This window comes from Monopterus albus, unplaced genomic scaffold (genome assembly GCF_001952655.1).
Source record: "Monopterus albus unplaced genomic scaffold, M_albus_1.0 scaffold83.1, whole genome shotgun sequence".
NCBI lineage: Eukaryota > Metazoa > Chordata > Actinopteri > Synbranchiformes > Synbranchidae > Monopterus > Monopterus albus.
In genome coordinates, this window is record NW_018127963.1 from 289,448 (window position 1) to 301,369 (window position 11,922).

Here is an 11,922-nt window from a genome sequence, read left to right on the forward strand (position 1 = left end):
GGCCCAAGCATGCGATGCAAATATTTTCTCTCTTTGTTGCAGCAGCAGGTCAGTCAGTCTTCCCTAAAGCCTGGCAAGTAAAACTTCAACAAGTTAGAGTAGATACTCATTCTATAAGTGAAAATACTCCAAAAAACATTACAGATAATTAAAAATGGAATTTATTGGCATTTTTTAAATACATACATACATTTAGAAAGGCTAAGGCATACCAATACAATTAGTTTTTTTTGGTAAAACTTAACAAAAACTATTCAAGTTGGGGGGGGGGTCCAGATAAGCAGTGACGGCAAATGAGGTGAAAGGCCATCAGTGTTACACATAAATAGGAGGTTGCTTGCAACATCAGTGAAGATAACATTTAGGTCTAAACATCTTCTCTTCATACACTGTGTTCCATAGATGGATCCCCCAACTCAAAGAAACCAATCAACCAAATGTGGGACCTCTACAGTGGAAGTCATTGACCATGTCATTTCCTCATGTTTTGCATAGAAAACTAAAAACAGGAAAAGAAACAGCCAAAAATTATCTTTGGAATCTGTAGTAGTTTCAACAGGTTCACAGGGTCATACTTCTTGGGTGTTTCCTTCCAGACGTCCTAGGCCTTCTTCATCTTGCCCATGTGAGCGCTGCCGTTCTCATGGTGAGCAGAGCCGTTGCTCATGGTGGCTCCATGGTTGATGCCGTTTCTGTTCTCATGGGTTTTACCGTTTGTGTATACAGCTGTGCCATTCTGACACTGCTTAATGTTCTGTTTGGGCAACCGCTTACCCTTCACATAAGCCTGGACCCAGAAGTTGGAGAAGAGCACGAAGAAGAAGGTCCCATACATCCAGATGAGGTGGATGATCACAGGGAACTGATAGTCACAGCTGTCCATAAAGTAATACTGGGTAGCGTGGAGAGAAATCAGGACAAACTGGGTCTGTTGAGAAGAAGGCAGTAGTCAGCAAAGCACTTGAGGAATGTCTTGGTGCTTTGGGAGCAGAAACAGACATGAACATTGTACTAAAGACCATATACACACACACCAGCTGAATGGCGGTCATATATTTCTTCCACCACAAATACTTCTGGAAGCGTGGTCCAGCAGCAGAAAGGCCGTAATAGAAATACATGACGACGTGGACCGAAGAATTCACCATGGCATGGAAAGATCCTATTCCACCTGTGGAAACGGTTGAACACAGACTGACTCTACCAGTGTAGCCAAATAACCTCTGACCTTGTAAAGAAATTAAGAATGTGGAAATCATGCAGGTTTTACACAGACCCTTGGTTAATCATTGTTAGTCACAATGACTAAACAACATTCAGAGTGTTAGAGGCAACCTGTACAAGGTTCCCTGAAGGGCTCAAGTAGGGCATGGTTGCTGACTGCACAGGTCTACATTAACAAGACTGATATGTTGAATAAACTAAGCTACACCCTGGCTGCTTTCATCTCTCCATTTGACATTTCAGACTCTTTAAAAAGTCGAGACTGTCAATGTATACTAGAGTGTGGATACCCAAACCAAGTGCAATGGGACACGTCTGTACCCAAGGGTTCAGACAAATTAAAGAATTTCATTTGGGCCCGGTTTGGACAGAAATGTGTGGCCTGATCAATGCTAAAATATGTACTCACCAGGAGCATAACTGGCTCCCCACCACCAGGTCCAGGGCATGAAGGAGTGGTGGAAGATGTGTAGGAATGTAATCTGACTGTGTTTTTTCCTCAGCACAAAGAAGATCTAACAGAAAGAGGGTGTTGGTCAGTTAAAGCCCATCTCTGACAACATTTAAGACCCAAAATATGAACGAGTGTCATGTTAAATGGACTGGACTTACTGTGTCCATGAGCTCAATAATCTTTGAGAACCAGAACAGCCAGGCCACTTGGACCATCTAGTGACGGGAACAGACTGAGTTAGCAGGAGACTAATCTGTGACCAAGTACAAGGCCACTACATTTCATTTAGAACTAGTCAAAACTGGACTGACTTTATGGAACTTACTCGTAGTGCTTGAGGACTGTGAGAGGTATCAATTATATCACATCGCCAGGTATATGTTGTGGCCCAACCAGACATCATGAACTAAAAGACAAGAATATTTTATTTACCTGGGAACAAAATGGTTCTAGTTAGCAGCCTTGACCTAATAAGGAAATTTTAAAAACAGTGTTACAAATAACTAGAATTACTGCTTCACAGGTGTATGCCTCCACCAACCAGTCAAATTCACAGGTATGGGACAGACATGAGGCCACTGACCTTTGACCATCAAAACCTAAATCGGTTCAACCTTGAGTCCTAGTGGATACTTGTGCCAAATTTGAAGAAATTCCCTCAAGGTGTTCCTGAGATATTGCATTCACGAGATTTGTACAGACAACCCCAAAACACAATGCGCCTCCAGCTGCGGCCATAGCGGCGCCATAATAAAAATACAACTACACAAATTTAGCCACGTCTATTTAAAAAGCAGCACTTTGTGAATATTTTTGAAATGGTCAAAAAACAAAGGGCAGAGTTAAACGGTGGCTTACTTCATAGACAATGTATAGTGACAGAGCCACTAGAAAGAAGTTGTAGACTATCATGGCTTCCTTTAGCTGAAAGGGCCTGCGATTGGCCATTATGCGAGGTCCCAGGTAAAGTGCGAAGAACAGGTAGCACAGCAATATTGTTGTCATGGGAAAGGGACTCTGCATCAGTAGATAGCCCTTAATCCGTGGATCTATAAGGGAAAAAGACAGACAAAACTAAGCAAGAGTCATTTTTTTTTTGTATTTTATCTTTTTTGGTAAATGACCTACCACATCCTGCCATGAGGTAGTCATAGATTTCTATGGCATGTGAGCCAAACTCCTGAATCTCTTGAAGCATGTTTGCTGTCTTAACACTGTGACCCAGTTATCTGCAAAATACAACACGCTCATTATTAGTTTCAAAGTATAATACAGCAGAGTCAGTAATTCAGAAAATAAAGATGCACTTCTTGGACACATCTGGTTCAAGTGTAGTTGTTCTAGAAGTGTTGGGAATTGAATATGTACCTCCTGTGTCTGCTTACCATTTAGGTTTCAATCCTTATGTGTAAACATTTGACATAACAGACTCACCTTTTCCCCCTATGGAGTAAAATTTACAGTGACATTGAAACAATTTCATCTGTTTGCCTTTAAGAATGAATTATAAAAATATGACAAAAAAAAAAAAAAAAAAAAGTGTTTAATTTGTTGCATGCGTGTTGCTGGCGATTACCTGTGACCAATAAATACCTTCATGAGGATCATTTTCTAACATTTCCTGATTCAGTGGGACTGAAATTCAATCACTAGGCCAGAGTAGCTCATCCCTCTCTCTTGGGGGAACAAAAAAAAAACCCCACACAACAGGAACTCTTGTCCCAGCCCCAACCACTCGTCAACATGGCCTGATTATCAGAGAGGAGGTGCCACAGGAAACTGGGAGAACATCCCTCATCCTACAGTAAAGCGTCACTGAGTCAATACCCAACCCAGTCTGCTTTCCTCAAATAAAATCCAACTAGGAGTGGTAAAGCAAAAAGTTGCTGAACTCTGACACCAATTTTCAAGTTCCTTAAACCGACTTCTCCTTTTGATATGTTTTACTGCCCCCCTGCCACTTCAAAGTGAAGCAATCAGGTTGGCTACAAATACTGTGACACGTGTTCATCAATATAATGTCAGTATGCCATGCAGTCTGCACACACTAATGCTGCTGTGGTTTTCAGACCTGCACACACTTCTGTTCACAACAAGTAGCAGATGCAGGGTGCGGTCTCCTCTCTGCACACTGGATCCAGAGGCAGCCATTGTTTGATAGACAATCCAAGTTTTCACTGCCCAAGGATTAAAGAACAAACCATCCTTAAAGACAATAAAAATCAAGCCAGCAGAACAGAGGGCAGGGAGCCAAGATCACACAGGTGTTCCTTGGAAAACTGGCCAGCATAAACAATTCAACTATACTGTACATTTTGACAAGGGACTGGATTTAAGTTTAAGAGTGTCAACATGATTTCAGCATCAGTCAGAAAAAAAAAAGCACTCACAACACGATAACCCCATGATCTGCTTATCTCCTTTGTGATAAGATTTTAATTAAAATCAATAAAAGGTCACTGAACTGTGTCCTCAGTATTTTGGCATTCATTGTGTCAAACTTGACCGTTTCTGAACAACACAGGCCCACAGTGAGAACAGACTGGATATTCCTTCCTAATGTAGAGAGCCTGCACTTTGTTCACCTCAGTGTTTTTCCATTAACACAGGGGTATGTCAACACCACTATCTTTCCATTCAATCTTGTTAAACTCTCAAGCGAGTGAGTCTGGCATTCCAGACTAATTTGTGACAGTCACACTTGACACTAGTAAACACTTTCCTTTTGCTGACATGGTGAAATTGAAGTCATCAATTCACAGCCCTTAGTGTTTTCCCCAAAGGGAAAAGATGGCTGTTTTTGAACCAATGTTGAGGAATTTGGGCAGGTGCCTCACATTTCATCAAGTGTACCATCATTTTTTCTGGAGCAGTGTCTTGTTCTGAGGAAAAATGCTGAACAGTTAAATTGATATCATGTTGTGGTCAGGTCAGTGGTAAATCCTGTTACTGTAACGGCACTTTGACCACACCACACTGGTTAAATCTGGCATCAGTCAGGAGCAGCTTTTAAAGTCCAACCTCTGCCTAAGTTCCCATTATGTTCATAACACCGAATGTCAGACAGTATCATGTCAGTTTGTATACACATAGAACCAAGCACCACTTTTCTGGGTTCAGTGCAAGTGCACAAAGTGACAATTCAGAAGCCCTAGAACAAATGCAGGATGTGCATTTTTTAATCCTCCTGACCAGACTAAAAGCCATTTCATTAGATTGGCAAACGCACACAAAGTTACATCGACCAAGCAGATATAGTACAGTGGAAAGGGAGGAGGAACCTTCCTGTGAGAACCAGTTCAATAAATCATATATGGAAAAACAGAGCTCACCCTGAGGTAGGAGTTAATGAACAAATGAACACGGGAGAGGAGAAAAAAAAAAAGGGAGCCAGGAATCGTGAGGTATCGTTATTAAGAGAGGCATTTTAAAACCAGCCTGAGATCTTAAACCACCAAAAGAACAGAAAAGTTCCCCAAGGAGAGGAGCTTAAAAAAAAAACAAACAAAAAAAAACACCGTGAGCTGCTCAACATGTGGGCAGACTCCACACACACACACACACACACACACTTCACCATATGTGCAACTTTGAGCAACTTACATTGACGGTAGAATTCTCCTCTGATATCATCAAAACCAGTGTGGACTCCTTCACTGGACAGCAGAGCTCCTCTGCAAACTACAAGGACAGGCAAGCAGGGGTGGCAGCAGTATAGAGAGAGGGAAAACAGATCAGGAGAGAAAGAGAGAGAGAGAGAGAGAACACAGTAAAGTGAAGTGACAGTGTGACTGGTACGGCAATCTTCAAATCCACACCCTCCCTGACTCACACAGTGGATGAATAACTAGCTCACAGAAGGAGAGGGAGGAAAAGAGGCGGAGAGAGAGCTAGAGCGTCCGTCTGAGACGACATACAGTAGGGGGAGGGGGGACGCCCACATAAAAATGCATCTGGCTTCTTTTGTGACCACTGCCCTGACTTCAACAGGTGGGAGTCTCTCTCTCTCTCTCTCTCTCTACCGGCTGACACACACACACACACACACACACCTCTGAAGTGGCCCTGAAAGTTTTCTCTCAGGGGTGGGCTGATATTCACAAGCAAGAAATCAGTGGAGACTCTCTACTATCATGAAGGGGGCCATTGTTATGCCTTAACTGACTCTACCAGGGCCAACACCCAGAGAGCGAAACTAGACTCTTTGCTGTGCCATGGAATAATCAATGTCGGGACCAGAAAGAACACCAAGTCGAGGAGCAGTTCCCAACTACTTTGTCTAACCTGTGCCGACAACTCCCTTTTGGTTTGGCAGCCAAAAGTTCTTTCCTACAAGTTTGTTTGTTTTTGGACTAAACCTATCATTCACTTGCTTCATAAACTTCAAAAGACTATAAATGTCCAGTTTACTGCAACTCAAAGAGCACAACAAGATAGATAAGACTAATCGAGGGCAAAAAACCCACTCAAGCATCATAAATAGTGATAAAACTGATATTTACATAGGGGTGGATAGTGAAGCTAATGGCAGAAACAGGACTGCTCCAAAAGGAATACATGACTCATAATACTTAAAATTCTACAGTGTGTGTTTAACATTTTGCTCTCCACAACATGAAACCCCTCTAGTGTCACGGCCACACCCAAATGAACTGAAAGGAATAAAGCATTACGATGACAGTAGTTTGCAACGAGTAAATGGCCACTACAGGAAGGAAGGCACGGGGAAGCCCTGTACTGTAGTTTCATTCATAATTTACTCAGACTTGTGAATGTGACTAGTCAGTGTGCCATGAGCAAAACTGTTTTGAGTTTCAGAAACCAGGCCATATGTCTGCAACCAATCTGAGAAGCAATGCTCAATCTTTCAGACCAACACAAGAGCAGAGCAGCCATGTAAATATATACAGCATCTTGCCAATTTAGATTGAACACTAAGTAAAAGCTATACAATGTACAATGAGCTCTAGCAGTCTAAAACTGCTATTAAAAGCCCATTCGTTTTGTGTGTTAAAACAGTTGAATTTCGCTGTTCAAAGTCAGACAAGAGAAACTCTTGCACAGTTGATCTTGTCATTATGGATCCTCTCCTCAGTATTGCACTGCATCTGACTGACTGGGCTGGTTTGACCAGTCACTCTGGCCCTGGGGGGATCGGGGGAGTGGTGGCAGCACTCCAGAGGATTTTAGCCCCTCCTCCTCTTCCTCTAAATCACAAAAACAGACCTGACAACAAAATGGATCATCATTTTCTGGCTGACAGAGGCATTTCAACAATGATACCAATCTGGTCCTGTGAAGTCAACACCCCTTTTTGACCTTGCAAAATAAACAAGGCTGCAACATAAAGATGGAAGGATATGGAAATGACAATTATGGTGGTTTACAAAAGTAGGTATTACTCTTACTGTTGCCATAGTTGACTTCTGATATAAGCCCCAAAACAAAACATGACAACTAACAGTGCATGTACCTCCTCAAAGGCACAACATTCGCTCATGCAAATTTGCCTCTTGTGAAAAATGAGATCCAGAACACCACAAAACGTGTCCTAAAATCCTTGATCAGGATCATCTTTTAGGGTATAATAGGCAGTTATACTGTGCATCTTACCAGAACAGTTCAAGGGTCCATCTTAATTACAGGCCAAGCTACAGCAGAGTGTGTTAAATGCACGTTAGCTGAAGCGCTTCTAGAGTATGGATCCATTGGATTTGATTGATAATGCAGAATTAATCTTTGGCAGTTGTTCTCATTGAATTAAGTGTGTCCAAACTTTTGACAGAGTGTACTGTATAGCAAACATGTGACAGCCACATTCAACTGATTTAATGTAGCTCTTACACTGTGTGCTGAGTGTAGTGGAATTCTAAATCAAGTCCAATCTGCACAGGATGAGTCACTGACCTGGAAAGTGTAAATATAGTGAGCACAAGTCTCCCAGAATCTCCACCAGCATGTGACACACTGGTGTGAGGAGTCCAGCGTTTCAGCCAAAGCCTCGTCCCCGTCTGCTTCTCAGATCAAGTTAATAAATGTGGCGAAAGAACTTCCAATGCAGTGTACGAAAATGAACAAGGATTCAATCTGGTTCGAAAAGTCAGATCAGTCAGGACCGACTTCGTAATTTAATTCAAGTTACTGGTGGTTTGTCCAACAACGTTCTGAAGGTTTTGTTAACTAAACAGTTATAGCTCCTTTGTGCTCACAACTTTAACAGATCAGCAGTAAGTTTTAAATGGCAGAAACCTGTTTGCACACCAAGACAAAAACTGATATAAAAAAAAATAAAATAAAAATTCACCTAACTGAATACTGGCCTCACATGGCAAAAACAGTGTCACATTCCAGTGAGGTCAGCAGGTGACAAAGTAAAGAGAGGAAACCAGGCAATACTCTTGTCACTGCCACCCCAAGTCTTCTCAGCATAGGTAGAAAGTAGCTAAGAACACTTACTCAAGTACAACTGAGGTATCTGTACTTTCATTTTCTGCTACTCCATAGTTTGACTTCCACTACATTTCACAGGCAAATGGTCACAATGCACACAAGAGTCTATGTCTCTTTCGAGATCATCTGGGTACAGACAGGAGATTGAGCAGCTGGCCCTGTGCAGTCACAACAACCTGGGGGTGAACATGCTAGAGACTACAGCAGACTTCAGGAGGAGCCCCCCCAACATACTCAGCGGCACTGGATTTCACAAGTTACTTAGCAGTAATTCAAATTGAAAGCATATAAAATTAGTTCCACCTTTACCAGCTGCAACATTAAATGTGATGTACACAATAATGCATCAGTAATTATAATCTAATAATATAAAATACATTAATGTAAATGTGCCATTTTGCATAATGAGTACATTTACTTTTGGCACATTCAGTATATTTTGATGCTACTACTTTTAAGTATTTTTACACTCTGGTATTGCTATTCTGCTTTAAGTAAACAATCCGAGTACTTCATCCACCACTGCTTCTCAGTCCAGATCCATCTGACATGACCCTCTTAAAAACAACTGAGATATGATGAACTACATTCAAAAACTGGCATGTTTCATTCCACATTGGCTCAAACTCAAATCTCATGCAAACTTGTTCTGCTGCTTTGCCATCCAGAGACAATTTAGAGGGGAGAGGAAAACAATTCCAGATCCAAGTCATTCAAACCATGCTCAGCTCTCTCACACACACACACACACACACACACACAGGTATGCCCTATGACGCACAGTATGTCAAAATAAGAAATCATAGAAATGAGTCATTATTTCAATATCACTGGAGTCAAGTTAAAGAGGTGTTCATTTCACAGTACACACCTGGGGCATAAAACACAAAAAGTGGTCTGAACCATGTAGGGTATTCAATTCGTCTGGCTGGACACACGTGCACGCACAGTAAAGCTAAAGACAACACTAACATTACTGACAGATGCTATCGACTTAGCTATGGTATTGGCATATAATCATGTATTCACAAGTTTGACTGTTTAATCTTAGTTTTACCCAGTGAGATTAACATTTCAAACTAACCATTGTAATACTAAGCGTCAATTACTGTCTTTAGACCTCTTAAATCTAACTTCGAAAGACCTCTTGTTGTAGTCATTTAACACTTAAGCATTTAGTGCAAGTACATTAAAAGTTCAGACACTGAATTAAAAGGGAGTATCCTACATTTTTGCAGCAATTTCTTATCTACTTTCAGGACACATAACATGCCTCTCCTGAAGAAGAAATGACACCCTTTTCTTCTATAACCTTGTCTGTTGCTGCATTTGAATATTCTGTAAGGATACATGATTGTTTCTGGGTGATACTGCAGCTGTGCCTGCACTCATCCCTAATAGATTTGAATATGCCTGCTGGTTTCCAGTTATGCAAGACAAATGTGCGGTATGATAAAAATGACAGACTACCATTTAGTGAATGAAATGAGCCAAGCACAATGCATCCACATGTTACTTTCAGTAAGAAAACAAACCTGCCTTGCTGCAGCTAGCCCTGGCTCTGGAGCTCTACATTTCTGATGAGCAGTCACCGGCCATATCAACCTGCCCGGTGCTTGATTGCTTGTTGAGTCTTGTTGCTCTTCTTTCTTTTCTCCCTCTCCTCTATCCACTTCATTTATTTACTACATATACACAAGTTTGGCCATCATTTCTATCAGTTATGATCCCAATTACAAGTTCAGCTCTAAGAATACTAAGCACTTAACTTTTTAAATCTTAATGAATAAGGGAATTTTCGCTCCCTGCTATCGCCAAGTGCTTGCTCAAGGGGGATTTGTTGGGCTTTCCTCTATAATAATAGTAAGGTCTAGACCAGGGGTGGCCAATTCCAGTCCTCGAGGGCCACTGTCCTGCTTATTTTCCCATCTTCAGATGGTGACTGTAAAAAACCTAGGAGTGTTGTTTGATTGCGAGTTAAGATTTGATAAGCAAATCAACTCAGTTGTGAAATCTAGCTTCTTCCACCTCAGGTTGTTAAGTAAAGTCAAGTCATTCCTTTCTTTTAATGATTTTGAGATTGCAATTCATGCTTTTATCACTTTCCGACTTGACTATTGCAATGCTCTATACTGTGGTGTTAACCAGTCCTCCCTCTCTCATCTTCAGAAGGTTCAAAACGCTGCTGCTCGTCTTCTGACGAGTACCAGAATATTTGAGCATATAACCCGTTCTGGCTTTTAGTCCCTTTTAGAATTGATTTTTGTTTTTAAGGCTCTTAATGGTTTGGCACCATCTCATCTCATGGAATTAGTGCTATTTAGTTATATGACAGCATGTTAATGTTTTAGAAATCAATGAAAGTCTCACTTTGGCTTCTCAATTTTGATATACAAGCAAGCTTGTGTGTAAATTGTTGAAATTTTGATTACAACCCTATCAAACTTCACACTTCTTCCAATGAGTGTGGTTATACAACAGATAACAGCACCCTTGACTTACCCAGTAACTCTCATTCATAATATATGCCCAAATTAAAAAGCTTTTCCAGCCACAGCAAGAATCCAACTTAAAACTCTGTCCTTAAATATCACCAAGGGAGTGCTCTGTCCCAAAAGAGCTGGACCCAGGAGGTTCAGACTGTTTAAACAATCTCTCACTGCCATTTGTAATAGACAGCATGCAAACTTGAGGCAGTTTCTATCCATTAACATGGGTGAAATATTCAAGCACCAACCCTCATGAGTTTTGAGTAAAAATCATGAGCTGGAATTTTGCCTAACACACACCGCCAAGAATTAAATTTACTGTATAAAGCCAACATGGGCCCCAATTCAACTGACAACATCCAAAGTAAAGACAGCTGTACAGTATGCAAGAGGCCGCCATCATGAAGCCACCGAGCCCCATCGACACAGTGTTGAAACGCCCTAGGGGATGGCTGAACACGACCCTGGAGAAATCCAGGATCATCCACTGCCAGTTATCAGCAACACTATTATGAGTTATTCTTCAACAAACAAAATAACTGAATAGTAAAGTGTTGTGTCAAGGATCACTTAAAATGCCAGACATCACCAAGTAAGTAAATGGTGGACATTCTTTGACAGTCCTACCAGAAGAAACACTGTTTAAAAAGAGAGGGTGTAACTACTGGCTGAAGCTTGGATGTAGACATAGGAGGCTGATGAGGGGATAGCATCATCAAATGCCACTGTAGGGTTTACATAAGAGAACCACCTAAAAGCCTTTATTCCAATCCCACTAATTTAGTTCTGGCTGATGTTTATAGGTCTACACCCAGTGGGTAATCCCTATTGGTCTTAGGAGGAGGCCATCAACTGGTAACAAAAGCATTAGTGTCAATAACCTACCATTCTTTATTTTCTTGCAAGAAGCTCTCACGGCCTGCAGTTACATACACCAATCAGGCATAATATTATGATTACACATGATCACTCCTATGTTTACATAGGAGTGAGTCAATGTGGCAGTTGGCTGTCACTCGTGTCACTCTGCATCTTCTGTGAATCAATTTGCTTCCACAGTTCTACTGTCAGGAAGAGCACAGATGTGTCTACAATTCAGTGACAAACTTATGTAAAAAGAGTGAAAACTGTGGTCGTGAGGACGAGTTGGAGAATCTTTTAGACAAATTCAACATCCTCACCGCTCTAGGTGTGATATCACCACTAGAGCCCCTGACTCTTTCTCTTCATAAAGACCAAGGGACAGTATTTCTCATTTACAACCATTTTAACAAAGAGTCAAATAAATATGTTAATCTTTTGAAA

The 11,922-nt window shown here is 41.2% G+C and overlaps 1 protein-coding gene across 2 annotated transcripts in view; it reads right to left on the reverse strand.

The window, feature by feature from the left end:
- Window positions 1-143: 143 nt before the first annotated feature.
- Window positions 144-11,922, reverse strand: part of elovl1b (ELOVL fatty acid elongase 1b) — a 14,110-nt gene continuing 2,331 nt past the window's right edge. The window contains exons 2-9 of one of the 2 annotated variants that reach the window (XM_020607027.1): window positions 5,282-5,359; window positions 2,807-2,907; window positions 2,537-2,727; window positions 2,004-2,084; window positions 1,837-1,893; window positions 1,634-1,739; window positions 1,035-1,171; window positions 144-928 (exon numbers count right to left, since the gene is read on the reverse strand). In XM_020607027.1, coding sequence (XP_020462683.1) covers window positions 602-928; window positions 1,035-1,171; window positions 1,634-1,739; window positions 1,837-1,893; window positions 2,004-2,084; window positions 2,537-2,727; window positions 2,807-2,876 — 969 coding nt within the window. In that variant the 5' untranslated portion in view covers window positions 2,877-2,907; window positions 5,282-5,359 and the 3' untranslated portion in view covers window positions 144-601. The remainder of the gene's footprint in view (window positions 929-1,034; window positions 1,172-1,633; window positions 1,740-1,836; window positions 1,894-2,003; window positions 2,085-2,536; window positions 2,728-2,806; window positions 2,908-5,281; window positions 5,360-11,922) is intronic. The other variant, XM_020607028.1, reaches the window with a different exon arrangement.